The 16919-nt window shown below is 42.0% G+C and overlaps 1 protein-coding gene across 5 annotated transcripts in view; it reads left to right on the top strand.

Annotated features, from left to right (window-relative positions):
* KAT7 (lysine acetyltransferase 7) overlaps positions 1–16162 on the top strand; it is a 33279-nt gene extending 17117 nt beyond the window's left edge. For 3 of the 5 annotated variants that reach the window (XM_067714935.1, XM_067714933.1, XM_067714936.1), the window contains 9 exons: positions 96–194; positions 2843–2953; positions 4560–4751; positions 7180–7269; positions 7501–7641; positions 8739–8832; positions 10616–10762; positions 11905–12011; positions 12640–14546. In XM_067714935.1, coding sequence (XP_067571036.1) covers positions 96–194; positions 2843–2953; positions 4560–4751; positions 7180–7269; positions 7501–7641; positions 8739–8832; positions 10616–10762; positions 11905–12011; positions 12640–12741 — 1083 coding nt within the window. In that variant the 3' untranslated portion in view covers positions 12742–14546. Of the gene's footprint in view, positions 1–95; positions 195–2842; positions 2954–4559; positions 4752–7179; positions 7270–7500; positions 7642–8738; positions 8833–10615; positions 10763–11904; positions 12012–12639; positions 14547–15920 lie in introns of those variants that run through there. The other 2 variants (XR_010937329.1, XR_010937328.1) reach the window with 2 other exon arrangements.
* Positions 16163–16919: the final 757 nt, after the last annotated feature.

Genomic DNA, 16919 nt, shown 5'->3' with positions numbered 1-16919 from the left:
CCCCACCCCTTCTTTGGTGTATGTTACTTTCATTTAGAAACTTAATTACATAATAAGTTTTCTAGCTAACTTCTCAATTTTCTCCTTCTTTTTAGACACCAACAGAGAGGCAGTTGCGATATAAGGAAAAGGTTGCTGAACTCAGGAAGAAAAGAAATTCTGGGCTGAGCAAAGAACAGAAAGAGAAATATATGGTGAGAAAAAGTTAAATATTTAATTACCATGAACTCTTGCTATCACATTTGATTCCTTTTGGTTACTAAGATTCTGCTTTTCACATTTGCCATTTGGTATGCTCTGTAAGTAACAGGACTCTGGCAGTTAGAGTTCACTGTATATAATTCCCCAATAAGAATGGAACTGGGAGTCCTCGAAAAACAAAATACTGTTAGAATTTAGATGAAAAAAAATTGAATCCTTTAGTTTGTAATCCTCACTTTAGGTTTAAAGGGTTAAATTTACCCGCTCGAACAAATACCATGATGTTGGAGATGTCTGTGTAAGGAAGAGTATTCAAGCTAAGCAGTAGTGCATTTCCTGTAATGGAAGAATAAAATACCTACATGATAAAAGGTATTAATTGGGTGATACATTGTATAATAGGTCTTTTTGTAGTGTTTTAATTTATTTTTCTAGTTTTAAAAGTAGTGCACGTTTGTAATAAAAAATACAGAAAAATTAAGGAAAGTATTCAGAAATAAACACTAATCCTACTACCTAAAAATAAGCTAGCATTTTGAGATTAAACTTTCTAGCTTTTTACAATGCCTTATTTACATAGTTTGGATATTATTATAAGTACAGCTTTTAATTCTGTGTTTTCATTTACCTATCTTAAGCTGATTTCCCCGTTTTATTAAAAATTCTTCCAAAATTTTTTTGCACAAAATATTAATTTTTAAGTAAAGATTTATTATAAATATCTTCATAGCGTTTACTTTGAAAATACCAACTATAGAAAAGAAAAATTATTAAAAAATCACCCTCCCAGATATAAACCACTGTTAATGTTTTGGCATCTTCTTCTGATGTGTATTTTTATTTTTTCATGGAGTTGGACTCTTTGTTTACTTAGTCATTAGAATAGATTATTAAAAGTATGGTTTGTGAATACTTAGCATGGCTTCATTAAGACAGAAATATGCCCAACTATGTATTTGCTTTTGTAGCAAATTTACTACCATTTACTACCATCTCCATTTACTCATAAGGGTATCATTTTTAAGACAGTGTGGTAGTCATCACTGTCTTAAAAATGATACCCTTACGAGTAAATGGAGATGGTCCAATTTGAGATGTGTGGAGGCTGTGGGGTGAGTTTGTAGGTAAACACCTGCTCCAGACTGTGCTGGGTTTGTAGAGAGAGGGAAGGCTCTAGAGATGGGCTGTGGGGGGAGTTGTATGCTTCCCCTCTGTCTTGTTCCGTGTTTTTATCTACAAGTTGGGTAGAGGTGTAATAAAACGATAATACCATTTATTGAGTGCTTATGTGCTAGGTAGTCACTGTGGTTATGTTGCTCCCATAATCTTTGTTACAAAGATGGATGGTATTTCACCTGTTTTATAGATGGGAAACTGAGATTTAGAGAGGTAATTTTCCCAGAATCATACAGGTAGAGAGAGTGTCTGAAGTAAAACCTCCTGAAATTTACCTTACATTTGCTTTCCACTAGTTTGGGCTAGGTTATTTGGACTGAACCTTCCTGGTAAAAATGCTGGATAGGATTTTTTAAAGGTTTTTTAAAAAAATTCATGAAACTAGAAGAAATAACTTATACTTAAAACCCAAGTATTAGATAACAGCCCAAATTAAAAAAGATATCCATCAGATGGGCCCAGATTAAGCGGAAGAAATTTTAATTTCAGATTAAGCGGAAGAAATTTTAATAGATGCTGGTGAGTGGTTTCTTCATATGATAATATATGAGCGAAATCTACTGAGTTCTTCCTGGGATGAGCCATCTGCTCCTCTTAACAACCATTATCTTCTGTTCTCTGGGTAGGAGGTGGAGTCTAGGACGGAGTGGGAAGGGCTAGAATCAAAGGTTAAAAGCGAAGTTTCCCCTGTGGAATTTCTTTCTTGTGAAAGGATATTTGTGTAGTGACTGCCATGGTAAGATTTGTTACTTATTTAAAACTGGATTATTTCTATGATTCTAATTTTCTATGTCTGTTCTGTCCCTTGTTCTTGCTTAATATTGAGTAACACATTTCTCAGGCCAGCCTTTTTTCCAGTGCACTTGGGCTGGAGTTCTAGAGTAGGAGCATTACGGTACCTTTGGTGGATCGTGTAGTGGTGGGTGCTGCAGCAGTTCAAGTGAAAGAGTTTACAAAAGACTGCTTAGTCCAACTGCCCCTTCCTACCTGCAGATTTTATTCAGTCTAAAATCTTAGACTCGAAAGCTTAGAGATTCTAGTTTTTATTTGGTTTTGTTTTTAAATGGGGAGTATCCACCAAGGTTCCTTCCAGATTTTAGGATTCTAGGAATTGGTAGTGCCTTTGGGTTTGTTGTATTTTATTTCTTTGTATTGTCACGCACATTTTCAGAGAAAGAAATGGAAGCATAGAGTTCCAAAGAATGAAACTCACTTTTGGAGAGATTATAAGAGCATTTCCTTTCCAGGTTCACTAGGGTGGGTAGTGGGTGTCTTCTGGAATTAATCTGTCTGATAAATAGTTTATTTTGTACTCAATCCCTAGTGCCTAGTATAATGCCTAGCAAATAGTAGGCACTAAATAAATAGCTTATGGTTGTTCTTGGCCCTCTGGTTGGCATCCATTGAAATGCAATAGATTAAGTTCTTAGAAGCAGAGAGTATCATGCTCTGGTTATTTTCCTAGGAACACAGGCAGACCTATGGGAACACTCGGGAACCTCTTTTGGAAAACCTGACTAGCGAGTATGACTTGGACCTTTTCCGAAGAGCACAAGCCCGGGCTTCAGAGGATCTGGTGAGTAGTAAAACCTCCAAGCTGAGGACCACTTGTGAGGGGCACTTGGAACTGCCAAGAAAAATGATTAGCAGTCAATTTGATGGGGATTAAATATACCTTGCTGGTTGACTCTTTCCCCTTCCCCCAGCCATCCTTATTTGAGACTTTCTTCCTTCCCATTCATATTTAAAATTAATTACCCCTCCTCCCTTCCCTCGTCCCTTAAAGTTTTTCCTCCCCACCTCAACTCCTGGAAGGACCTGTTTTGTGGTGGTGGTTAGCTGGGTAAAACAATAGGTATCCCTTTGTGTCAGGTGGGTCATTTGCAATTCCAAGAACCTCTAGACTGGGAGATAACCCCTCTCTGTTGTCCTCTTAACCTAAACAGGAACTCCTCTTTGCAGGGTTGCCTCAGCCCTTCATTACAGCTATAAAAGAATAAAGAGAACGGTGAAGAGGAATAATGGACACAGTTGTTGTCAGATATTTGAAAATTATTCTTTGACACAGCCTAGTTTCATGTATTAAGATTTTCCTCTTCTGATTTTTATTTATAGTTACCATTTAGTTTTGATTCCCTAGGCAGAATTTTCAACAGTTTTGCTTTAAGAAAATTGTGAATGAGGGATCTTGCCTGGTGGTCCAGTGGTTAAGACTCTGTGCTTCCACTGGAGGGGGCATGGGTTTGATCCCTGGTCTGGGAACTAAGATCCCGCATGATGCACGGTGCTGCCAAAAACAAGAATTGTGCTTGAGTTTACCTCGGATTTAATGAATTGAATGTCTTCAAGGAAATTTAGCTTGTAAAGTGAATTTCATCTTCCTCTTTAAAAAAATTATATTGAATACTTTATTTAAAAATTCTCGAATAGACTTGTTGAAAGTTTTGTGGGAGGCAGGGTTTGATAGCTGCCCTTGGCTAGGCTGGGTTGCTGCTGTTGGTTTCCTCTCTCCTACCCTGGAACAGAGCATTTCCTAGGTCAGCTTTTCACAACTCTTTACCTGGTTATTCAAAATTATTTCTGTAGCCAACTCATAGCCGCTGAGTGGGCACAGGCATCCAAAAATATCTTCTACTTTCTAGCTTTAGGTTCCAGAATTAAAGCATCATCCCTCTTTCAAAAATATTTTTTAAAGGACCTAAGCTGAGAGGATGGCTGCCATGGCTGTATGCCATGAAGATCCTCGCAGCTTTATAAAAGCTGCAGATATGTAAAGCACATTCTAGAGGATCTTTTGTTTAGTTTTAGAATGCTTCGTAAAGGTGCAGGGAGTATTTGTGATAGATTTGCCTTTTATCATTCAGTTTGGTTCTGGCTGGTAAAAATAAAATTTTACCAAGGACTTGTTCAGGAGATGAGGCCCAGAGTGTGGCAGGGAGCAGAGAAAAGCCACTATTGAGGTCTGTGCTCTGGGCTGTGCAGATAGTTACATTTTCTGTAAGCTTCCTAGTTCTGGTTATCTATGCTCCTGTAGTTCTCTTCAATGCAAGTTTCTCGTGAGATAGAAGCCAAATCTGATTTTTTTTTTCTCATAGCCTAGCATGGTGGCGTGCACACAGCTTAACAACAACAGAAATGATCAATTCTAATCCTCCTTTGACTTAATTTCTTGTCTACAACAGGAGAAGTTAAGGCTGCAAGGCCAAATCACAGAGGGGAGCAACATGATTAAAACAATTGCTTTTGGTCGCTATGAGCTTGATACGTGGTACCATTCTCCCTATCCTGAGGAATATGCACGACTGGGACGTCTTTACATGTGTGAATTCTGTTTAAAATACATGAAGAGCCAAACAATACTCCGCCGACACATGGTAAGTTGTTTGGGGGTCCATGACCATGGTGGTGATAAGCTGTGGGATCTCTAGATTTAGACATCTATCTAAGCACCTCTAAGTGGTCCACAGAAATGGGACGAAGGCACAGGAGATTGAAAGCCACATTTCAGAGTCGGGATATACAGCCTGTGGCAAGCCTGGGTGGCCCTTAACCACATCCTGTCATACTCATCTCCCTGTCTTTTTTCTTGCTGCCTGCTCTTGTCTGTTTCTCCCTTGGGATGTGAATTACCTCTGCCCACAGTTTTTCTATGTCTCAACTAGATGAAAATAAATGGACTTCATTAGATAGACCTTCATTAGACAGAAATGGGACGTGACTCACCTTTTGTATCCCCAGCAGCTAGCATGGGCAGTTAATGCCCCATAAATGTGTGTTAAATGAACACTTGCTTAAGAAAGACAAATTATGAAATTAACAGAATGGGTCCTTAGGTCAGCCCCTCCCTTGAGTTGCTTAGTGTTTTCTGGTTTCTGAACGGTCTTATTCCTGTGAAAATAGGAATAAACACTTGAATCTGATTTTATTGTTGACTAATGTGCTCACTAGGTATTTTGCAGTTTTAAGCCATTTTTCTTTCCTTAGTTATGGAATGAAAAGGCTTGTCTTAAAGGGAATTTCTGCCATGGAGCAGGGATGGGGAAGGGTCAGGGGTGGAGATTAGTCTGTCAGGTGGGGAAACCTATCTTTTTTCTTATTTCCATAGTCACAACGTAATTGTGGCTCTAAGGCCTTTTAGGGTGTCTCTTTTCCCTTCCCCTTCCGTCTTTATTTCCCAGGATTTCCACATGCTGAGAATCTATAACCCAGACTTCCTGTGATTTCTGTCATAAGACTCTCCTCCCCAGTTTGGTGATAGCTGCTTTTTGGTGTTCCCAACTCTGGAGTACGTAGTGGCCCAGAACTGCCACTGCTGATTAAGCCCTCTAGACTCCAGCCCACTAGGCTCCCACTAGACTGGGTGGGGAAGGATGTGGGGAGGGGGGACGGGGAGGGAGGGCAGGTGGGTGATGAGTGAGGACTGGACTCCATGATTGAAGACCATGGAGATAACCTCATTTAGGGTTTGCTATGTGAAAGACTGGTATTTTTACTGATATGAACTGCTTACTATTTGTGCCCTTTTTCTTTTTGTTTCTGTTTATTTAGTGGCACTAACCAATGAAGTAGCTAAAAGGCAAGAAATAGTAGTAGGGGGAGCAAACAGAGGGCCTAGATAAATCTGAGGATCAAGTAAACATTCTGAATATTTGAGGTTCTCTACTGTATTATATGAGTTACAAAAAGTGAATTTCATGAAATAAAAACCTATTTTAGTTCACACGTCTGAAGATCCCTATTGCTTTAGGCACAATCACAGAAATGGGCTTTCTTTGGCCATTTGGCCAACAGTTTGGCTTCTGTTTCTGAAGATAATTGGTGTTCATTTGCTTATTGTTGGGAAAAGCCAACATGAATAGAGAGGTGGAGATAGGAACAAACTACAGGTGGAGCTTTCTTGAAACAAGACCAGTTACTGCATATGTGGCCTTACATGTGACAAGTTGGGGCATGATTCTTGAGTTGACCGAAAGAGTCACAATAAAATTTAATAAAAAAATATTCCATATACATATGCCTTTTAAATGATATTTTTAAAAGTATTTTACATAAAACCTTTTAAAAATTCACCCATTTACAGCGGTGGCTTCCCGGCTGCATTAAATCTATTAGCAATTGAGGGTGAGGAAAGTAGTACCTTGTGCCCCCTTGTGGCCAAGTCAGTGTCCGTTGTCCTGTCTTCCTCCCTCCTCCGCTCCCCCTGCTTCCTGCTGCTCAACCAGGCTTCCTTGTTTTTTTTTTTTTTTTTTTTAAGCCACAGAAGGACATGCTCCTATTTCATTACAGTATAACAAACGGAACACTTGGAGAGGGGGGTATGGTTTTTATCACTGGGTCTGTTTTCTAATCTGAAAAAAAGAAGACCATAATGGTTTAGGTGGTAATGAGAAGTTTCTGGTAAAGGTGAGAGTACCTTTACCTAGCAACTCTCAGCTGCTGGAAATAAGCTGCTTAAGAATTTCCTGTTGGCACAAGGCATTTTATAATAAGCTGGGGTATTTTTTTAAATTTATCTTGCTTTTACGTGGTAGATGATTTTAATCTCCTGGGTTGGAACAGTGCCAGAATATAATCCAGAAAACCTGTTCCAAACTGCTATAAAAATACCATAAATGTATTGCAGTGGCTTTAGAAACCTTTATTCGTTTCACTAAAAAGAAAATCTGTTTTGCTGTATGTTCTCAGGTTTGTCCACCTGTCCATCTCAGCTAACTAAATTTGACCTGTGATTCCTTTTCCCTTTTGAGCAGCATTCTTACTGGGAAGGTTTGTTTCTCTGATGTGAATTCCATTCTCTTGCAGGCTAAGTGTGTGTGGAAACACCCACCCGGAGATGAGATATATCGCAAAGGTTCAATCTCTGTGTTTGAAGTGGATGGCAAGAAAAACAAGGTAAAAAGTGCTGACATCAGAAAAAGGGGTGAAAGTGTTGTACATTCACAGGTTTCAGAAATTTGTTTTATCTCCATCTCACCTTGTAAAGAAGATAGAACTCTTCTGTTGGCCAAAATACACAATTTCTGCTTCATTAACAATAATGGTATGATCTTTAAATTTTAGGCCTTTATCTGATAAGTATAAGAATCACTGGCCCACACATAAACGTTGTTTCTCTACTTCCAGATCTACTGCCAAAACCTGTGCCTGTTGGCCAAGCTTTTTCTGGACCACAAGACATTATATTATGATGTGGAACCCTTCCTGTTCTATGTTATGACAGAAGCAGACAACACTGGTTGTCATCTGATTGGATATTTTTCCAAGGTCAGCAGGATCTGGAGATTAAGAAGCTGATGACCAGAGCAGGGTGATTGATGTTGGCATATGGTGACGCAGATCACTGATGGAAAGAGGCAGCTCCCTGGGCAATGATGACAGCCCTTTTCTTAAAGGGTGGCGGGGGTGGGGTAGAAATCCACGTATCAAAGATTATTTAATGAAAATGTACAATTCTTTATTAAAAGCTTCTGATTTATTCATTTCTGGACTTGTGGATTGAAGCTGCCCATTAATTAATGGCCAGGGCCCTGCCTACTAACCCACAAGCCCACATCTTGTAGTCAAGCCAACCAGCTCTCCTGGCTTTGCTCTTCTCTGTGGTATTAGCTTAAAACCAGGAATATGTTCCTTTTGCCTGGTTTTCTAGCTGGGCTCCTTCAGTTGATAACGCCACTGTGCCTTTAAAGACTCAAGGCCAGATTTTGCTTATGACTTTTTAATATAACAACTTTATTGAAATATAATTCCCCTACCATACAATTCACTCATTTAAAGTGTATGGTGTAGTGGTTTTTAGCATGTTCACAGAGTTGTGCAACCACCTGGCAGTCACCACAATCAGTTTTTGTTACCCCAGTAAGAAACCCCATACCCGTAAGTAGTCACTCCTCATTTCCACTCATTCCCTCCCAGCCCCACTGTCTCTATCAGTTTGCCTGTTCTGGACATTTCACATAAATGGAATCATGCAGTATGTGATTTAATTGTGTTTGACCCCCTTCCAGAATGGGGACTTACTGTTTGGATTCCCTCCCTTCTCCAGTAGGCAACACTCTTTTGAAATACTGCTTTTAAAGAGGGCTGCTCTAGACTGACTCAGCGTTCTAAACCTTCTTGCCTTGCTCTGTGCCTGTAAGGAACCCAGAGTCAGCCCCCTTAAGATGAGACTGGAAATCTTAGAGCTAGGGAAACCCTGGGATCATAATAAAGGGTGTGGATGTACCAGCTGTGAGCCTGACAGCCACTCCTCAGGACTAGTTAGCATATATTTTGCAAGCAACCTTGTTTTGTATCTGTGGGACTGCTGATACCTTTGGTTCCAAATTCTCATGACCCACTCATCTGTTTGCTCTTGATTTTAGGAAAAGAATTCATTCCTCAACTACAATGTATCCTGTATCCTTACCATGCCTCAGTACATGAGACAGGGCTATGGCAAGATGCTCATTGATTTCAGTAAGTGAAACAGGAAAGTCATAAGTTCCACAAGCAGGGACCATGTGAATATTGTTGTTTGTCCTTTTGTCCTGTGATCTGTCTATACAGTTCCTGGCATGTAGTGGAATTACACTGGTATTAAGTGAATGAGTAAGTGGAAGAAACCTGAACATTGTCAGTTGGCCTGATACACATTGAACACTCAAATGAATACAGGACCCTGAGTTGGTACCTAATGGTGGGAGATATAGAGGATAGTAAAGTAAGCTCTTTAGGATTACCCCAGTTTGAGACTTACCGACAGCACATACATGCATAAGGCTTCAAATTTGTTCTTGGGTGTTAGGAATTTTAGTTTTGTAAGCTTTTGTCTAGAGGCAGTCGTCTTATTAATCATGGATTCTGTATTTGGGAATTTGCCTACTCATTAAAATTTATTAATAAGCCCCAAATCAACCAACATGCCCATGGCAGCAAAAAAAAAAAAAGTCACCATGCATTCCCAGATGAAGTTAAACAAGGTGCCTTGTTTCGGCTCTCTGTGTTTAAGCCAGCGTCCTTTTCATGGTCTATTAGTGCCATGTCATTCATATTTTTGTGCCTTTTTAAAAATCTTTTATTTATGTGGCTGCGCCAGGTCTTAGTTGTGCAGGATCTTCATTGCCTCGTGCGAGATCTTCGTTGTGGCGTGCGGGACCTTTAGTTGCGGCATGCATGCGGGATCTAGTTCCCTGACCAGGAATCAAACCTGGGCCCCCTGCATTGGGAGCGCGGAGTCTTAACCACTGGACCACCAGGGAAGTCCCCATATTTTTGTGCTTTTTGTTATTGATTTTCTTTTCTTTTTTTTTTTTTTTTGGCCGCGCCACACAGCTTGTGGGATGTTAGTTCCCCGACAAGGGATTGAACCTGGGCCCTTGGCAGTGAAAGCGTGGAGTCCCAACTACTGGACTGGTTTTAAATGGTCTCTAAGCGTAGTGCTGAAGTACTGTCTAGGAAGGCTGTGATGTGCCTTACAGAGAAAGTGCGTTTTATAGATAGGTTTTATTCAGGCATACATTATTGTGCTGTTGGCTGTTAGTTCACTGTTAATGAATCAATGATATGTATTAAATAGGTGTTTTTAAACAGAAGCACATAAAGCGAGGTTATGTATTGATTGGTTGACAAAAATGTGACCAGCAGCCCACAGGAACCTAACCCTGTATCTCCCCTAAGAGCAGTGGTTCAATATTCGCTAATTCAGTGTTCACTGTGACTTTGTAGAATATAACTACTGTAAATAATGAGATTCAACCGTGTTTTATTCGATATTCACTGTAACATGACATATTTTAGTCAAATTAGAATTCTTAGAAACAGCTTTGTGATCCTTTTTTTTTTTTTTTTTTTTTTTTGCGGTACGCGGGCCTCTCACTGTTGTGGCCTCTCCCGTTGCGGAGCACAGGCTCTGGACGCGCAGGCTCAGCGGCCATGGCTCACGGGCCCAACCGCTCCACGACATGTGGGATCTTCCCGGACCGGGGCACAAACTCATGTCCCCTGCATCGGCAGGTGGACTCTCAACCACTGCGCCACCAGGGAAGCCCCCCCCTTTTTTTTTTTTTAAGCCATCTGGTAAGAGATGAATCAGGAAATGGCATAATCCACTAAGGGTGTGAGGGGATTGTATATCTTTGAATAGGTAACACCTATTTTATAATTGATATTGCAAAGCAGACTCTGCTCCTTAAATCTTTTTCCATGTTGGTACATTGTTCTTACTAGGGTGAGATACAGTGTCTGTATTGTTCCCTGGCAGGTTATTTGCTTTCCAAAGTGGAAGAAAAAGTTGGCTCCCCAGAGCGTCCACTCTCAGATCTGGGGCTCATAAGCTACCGCAGTTACTGGAAAGAAGTGCTTCTTCGTTACCTGCATAATTTCCAAGGCAAAGAGATTTCTATCAAAGGTTGGTTTTTGACTCTTAGAAAATGGTTGTTACTCAAGATGTTAGTTCCACTGAATATTCTGACTTTTCTATTTGGCCCTGTTCATGCTTTGTAACCTGCAAAGAAAATAACCCCATTCTGTGTTTCATCTGAATATGAGAGCAGAAGGCCCACTAATGTGGACCACTCACTAAAGGTGCCTAAGGATTCCAGAGTGTTTGGCCCTTGGGACTTGTTATATGATTTGGTTTCTTGGGACTGGTTATATGATTTGGTTTCTTGGGACTGGTTATATGATTTGGTTTCTTGGGACTGGTTATATGATTTGGTTTCTTGGGACTGGTTATATGATTTGGTTTCTTACAGAGAAAATGTGGTGGGTTTTTTTGTTTTTAAAATTTTTTTTTTTGAGTTTTGAACTTTATTTATTTACTTATTTTTGGCTGCGTTGGGTCTTCGTTGCTGCATGCAGGCTCCCTCTAGTTGAGGTGAGCGGGGGCTTACTCTTCGTTGTGGTGCACGGCCTCTAATTGCAGTGGCTTCTCCCGTTGCGGAGCACAGCGCGGGCTTCAGTAGTTGTGGCTCACGGGCCCCAGAGTGCAGGCTCAGTAGTTGTGGCACACGGGCTTAGTTGCTCCGCCGCATGTGGGATCTTCCCGGACCAGGGCTCGAACCCGTGTCCCCTGCCTTGGCAGGCTGATTCCTAACCACTGCGCTACCAGGGAAGTCTGAAAATGTGTTTTATAGATAGATTTTATTCAGACATTCGTTATTGCATCTCAAATCTCAGGTTGCTGACACTTTAATTCTCCACAAAAGTCAAGAAAGAAGAAAAACTTCAAGTCTTTTGGCACACACACAGGAACTTCTAACATCCCTGAATATTTGTGAGGATGGGAGAATTTAGTTTGGTCTGTCTTTGACCTTGATTTCTATAGGGGCCAAGTGGTTTCCTGCTGTAATATCCTTCTTCTGTAGTTATTTTAACTGGTCAAATGAATGCTTCGTAAATTTCTTCTGAACAGCTTGGGTCAAGTAGTGAAGATTCCAAACATTTGGAGTCTGCGTCTAGATTTCCTCCAAGGCAAAGGGGGCCTTGGTGGGGCAGGGCGGGGGTGGTGTCTACGTTTTGGCCAAGTTCTCAGTAGCTCTTCTGTTTCAGAAATTAGCCAGGAGACAGCTGTGAATCCTGTGGACATTGTCAGCACTCTGCAAGCCCTTCAGATGCTCAAATATTGGAAAGGAAAACACCTAGTTTTGAAGAGACAGGTAAAGTTACTCTCAGCCTCTTGCTCATTGCTTAATGTCCCTTGAGGCCTAGCAGAGCAAAGTGGGGCCTTCACACCTTACAGGTAACCTTCCCTTAAAGGAGTCTGGCTCTACGCATCCTTTACTTGGTCTCATCGTTAGGCTTATCTTAAGCTCCTGTCTCAGATTTGATGACAGACGTGTAAGCAGCTCCAGTTAAGCAGCTTTATGTCGCACAGTCGCACTTCTATCCTTTGATGATTTTCTTAGATCGGATGAAGAGTGCCCATCTGTGGAGGAGAATCTTCATAAACTCCAGGGCCTGTGGAAGTGGTTTTAAATTCCTTTAACAAATGCCATCTCAACTCATGCCAATTTAAAATTTTTTTAAGTTGACTTATAACGTTTACTGATGGAAGATGAATAATGATTTTCAGGTCTTACCGAAAGCATAGTAAGAAGAAATGGATTAGGTAGGAGAGCACTAGGTAAATCAAAAGATAATTTTTTTTTTATATACTTGTCTCACACCTTAGTATATTATTAAATCTTTGGCCATTTCTTCTTTGCTAATAATCATTTTGGAATCCACTTACAAACATGTTTTAGTTGAATGTATATAATAATTTTTCCCATTGTTCTCCCTCAGGACCTGATTGATGAGTGGATAGCCAAAGAGGCCAAAAGATCCAACTCCAATAAAACCATGGATCCAAGCTGTTTAAAATGGACCCCTCCCAAGGGCACTTAAAGTGACCGGTTACTCCGAGCCAGCGAACCCCAGCAGTAGGAATCCGTACCCTAGGGATCTGTCTGTCATTTCTGTTGCTCTTGTGATTGGCAAGTACAGTATCCTTTGGGAAGGCCATCCCCCTCAGGACTGTCCTGGCTCCGACCTTCGTGTACACTGCAGACGCTGGTTCTGAGGAACTGTTGTTTCGGCCTCAGTGAGGTTGCCTGGATGGGATCTGTATTAGACTTGAGTGCAGATCCCTCGTAGCACTGACCCAAGGTGTTCTGTTTTGGTACTGTACCTGTCCAGTCACTGGTTCTCTCCTCTGGCCCCATGAGGTTGTGTCGTGTCTTCTAAACTTTGTAATAGTGCTTCTTCTTGCCGCCCAGTCACCAGACCACCAACTACGGTTACTGCCACCAGGACATTCCCAGTTACTCCTTACCTGTGTTCTTGGAGGGGCAGGGAAGAGGTAACACTTCTGAGTGTGTGTGTGTGCTGGGAGGGGTCCCTTCCCTTTGGATTTCATCTCACTTTAAGTTTTTTCCTCCATTTTAACTGAAAGACCTGTTTTTGATCAGTATCAGGCTGACCAGAGCCAAATACTTTTTTTTTTTTTTTTTTTTTTTTGCGGTACGCGGGCCTCTCACTGTTGTGGCCTCTCCCGTTGCGGAGCACAGGCTCCAGACATGCAGGCTCAGCGGCCATGGCTCACGGGCCCAGCCGTTCCGCGGCATGTGGGATGTTCCCGCACCGGGGCACGAACCCGCGTCCCCTGCATCGGCGGGCGGACTCTCAACCACTGCGCCACCAGGGAAGCCCCGAGCCAAATACTTTTGAAGACTCGCAGGGATTAGTCTTGGTTACAGCACATTATCTGAGTGAGATGGAGAAAAGAATGGAGAAGTGGTGATTCTGTATTTGGATTTGAGTTCACCTGTGGGCAGTGGGCAACGTCTTGGTGGAAGGGAATGGAATACTACTTTTTGCCTCACCAGAAAGTGCCCAGTGGTAAATGTTTTCTTCTCTTTACTCCCTGCCCGTCTTTACGTTTGCAGGTGCCAAAATACTTTCCAGTTCTCCCTTTCATGCTGCATGTTAACTGGTTAATTATACTGCAGAAACCTTTTCACCAGTACCAGTCTGATACAGCATACCTATACTTCCACATAAGTTACACTGCTTTTGTCTGAACATCCTTGGAGAAGTGATTGAAAATGACTTCCGTGTCTCAGCCCATGACTCAGCAAGGCAGAATGGCCACCCCTGCCAAGGTTTGCTTCCCTTTTCAACAGTGCCTCACCCTCCCTATAAGACTGAAGTGCTTATGCCCTTCCAAGAACTCCTCCTCCATTTCCTTTTTGGGATTTACCACCATCCCCCCATTCTCTGGTCTCCTATTTTTGGTGGTGTTTAAGTGAAGGAAGAGATGCTCCCTCTAATTTCTCTCTAGCCCGTTATAACCTGCTATCTTGGGGCAGCTTTTGATGTATGACATGTCACCCTTTCCAACTTGGTCTCTGCAACACCGCTGTCTTCATGTGGAACCCTCACCACAATCCCAACTCTGGTCATTTGTGCCTTTCTCTTGTCATCTTTGTACACTACTTATATTCACTGTGGGTTGGGGGGAGCTAATTTTAAGCATGTTCAGTGGCAGCTCCCTGCCAGTTTCAGTGTCACTGTTAAAATTTATCCAAAAGCAACTTCACTGGGGGTTTTCTTAAGGGGTAAAGGCCTTTTACAGAAGCTAATCCTTCCCCACATGTGGTAGAATGTGCTGTTCTATATCTACTCCTCAATAAAGCATGTTCTCTGCTCAAGTCTGTTTCACCTAGGAGATCTCATTTGAGTAGAAAATGGTGCCACTGACCTGCCGCTAATAGGTAATGCACTTGGGATTTATTTTCCTAGCAGTAAACTGACTGTTGAGGGATGTGGTTTGTGGCTGGGGAAGGTGGTTTCTTCCTCTGTGATGCAGGGTATCTGTGGAGGGAGTGCTTACTCTGAGCTTGTTTAGTTGATGGGATAAACTCCCTGCCACACTCTGGTTCCAGGTAATAGGTATGCATAGCAATAAGTAGTCTGTATTATCCATTCTTCCATTAAGTTCATTAAGTTCAAGGACAGAAAACCCAGCAGGAAGTTAGGATATGTGGGGTACAATCGATAGCTGTGGGAGGTGGGAAAAGGTGGGTCCCTTCTTGTCTCCAGGCTTATTTGCCAGTAGTGAGCAGTGCCACCTCTAATCATTGTCTCTCTCAGGTTGAGATGATTTCTGAAAGTAGCTGCATTTTCCTGTAGCATTTACCTAGAGCAGGAAAAGGGTGGCCGGGCACTTCGCTATATGGTGGAGAGGAGGAGGGTGGAAATTGTATTTGCTGGGGTGGTTTTGCCCACTGTGGCCAGCATGGTGAGAACTTCTCCTGGCAGACAAACTAAGGGTCCTCCTTGGTAAGGTTATAGTCCAGTGTGTCACTTGACTGGGGGTGGGAGATGGGATGGAGAGAAGCTCAAGCTTATAAAAAGACCCTTCTTACACATCTTAGATGTGTGCCCAGATCTCCCTGTTCTAGGTATCCACATCAAAGGGAAATTCTTCTCTCTCTCACATTTTGAAAAAATTTAGGTAGTTAATGTGGACCACGAGAATGGATGCTGAGAGGTCAAGGCACTTGAAGTTTTGTGCACAGTGCGGTCCCAAGCCTCCACTGATTGCCACCCCCTTTTCCTCACCTAGAAATCAAAGGAAGATTTCTCTGGTTTAAATCCTTGCAGGTATGGGAACAGACAGTTCACTTCCTTGGCTACTTTGAGTCAGCCTGTCCCCGCTGACTCCTTTTTACCTGCACAAAAGAAGCTCAGCTGCTTAGGCTCCTTCATTAGAAGAGCAAAAGTCTGGAGTCATTCCTGGATCTAGCTCCTGAAACTCTCTACGTGGAAGCACCTACTTGCTATTTCTGGAGGGAGGAAGAGAGCCCTAGCACGAGCTGGTTGCTTCCTCTCTGCTCAGCACCGTGCTGGGTACCTTCACACTGCCTTGTTAGCGCAATGGAAATTCACACCGGTTTTGCAGAAGGAAACCTAGAGCACAGGGTGACGCAGGAAGCGTCAAAGACAAATATTTTGGTCTGTCCAGCTTGAGAACCTATATCATTTGCTTTCTTGGCTTTTTTGATTCCTTAATGATTTATCATCTCCCTTCTAGTTAGATTTCCTTGCTTCAACTGTAGACCCCCATGCTTCTAGTGGCTTCCACTGCCAGAAGGATGACAACACTGGTGAAAACTTTAAGATGAAAGAAGTGATTTTAGTTGCTCCTATAGGCAGCATTTGGAGGCCAGAGACCTAAACCAGGAAACAAAGATGTGCTTCATTCTGGCTCTGCTTCCGATTTAGGAATAAACTGTTTAGCAAGCACTGTCTGCCCATTTACTTACATGGTTTCCTTCAGTCCTTACAACGCCACCGCTGTAAGGTGAGTATTGTAGCCCTTTTCCACATGAGAAAATGTGAGGCTCAGAGGTCTTGCTGCTGGGTTATAGAAACAGAATGAGAGCCTTGCTCCTCTGATTCCAAATCCCGTGCTTCTGACAACGCTATTGTGAGTCATCTGATGCCTCTGTGCCTGCTTTCCCATTTCTCACAGGGGGAACAGTGAGTCATATTAAGTAACTTTTAAGAATATGGTGTGCCCTCGGTAGGGAAGATGATGCTTTTGACACGTCCTCAGCTTTGGTTTGACCCTGTAGTTCTGGGCAGGTTGCCTCGCTGGGGTTAGGAATGGCCTCTAATGGAGTTCATGGGAAGCCAGTATAGAAACATACCACAGCTTGCTTACAGCACACATTCCTTCTGGAATATGAAACCAATGAAAAGCAGCTTTTTGAATGTGTATTAGTAACTAGTCATAAACATGGCTGCCTTTTCCTCCTTTGAAGAGCAATTGATATGCCAAACATTGAAGAAGTGTAGTTTGTATGAAAGGTGCTAGGATCAAGCAGTGTAGCTCTCAGTGATCCTTACCCTTTTTACTTTCCTTCTGACCTTTTGAGAATCTAATCAAAGCATCGAGTCTTTTTAAAAAAATGTCCATAAATGCAGATATGCACACATTCGGCTACAGTTGAGGAAATTGAGCCTTTGAAGTCCATTTCTGAGCTGGGGTTAGTACATAAGAAACCCTGGTTTGAGAA

The sequence above is a fragment of the Pseudorca crassidens genome, chromosome 19, assembly GCF_039906515.1.
Source record: "Pseudorca crassidens isolate mPseCra1 chromosome 19, mPseCra1.hap1, whole genome shotgun sequence".
Taxonomy (NCBI): Eukaryota; Metazoa; Chordata; class Mammalia; order Artiodactyla; family Delphinidae; genus Pseudorca; species Pseudorca crassidens.
Note: the sequence above shows the minus strand (reverse complement) of the source record. Positions and strands in the feature narration are given on the sequence as shown.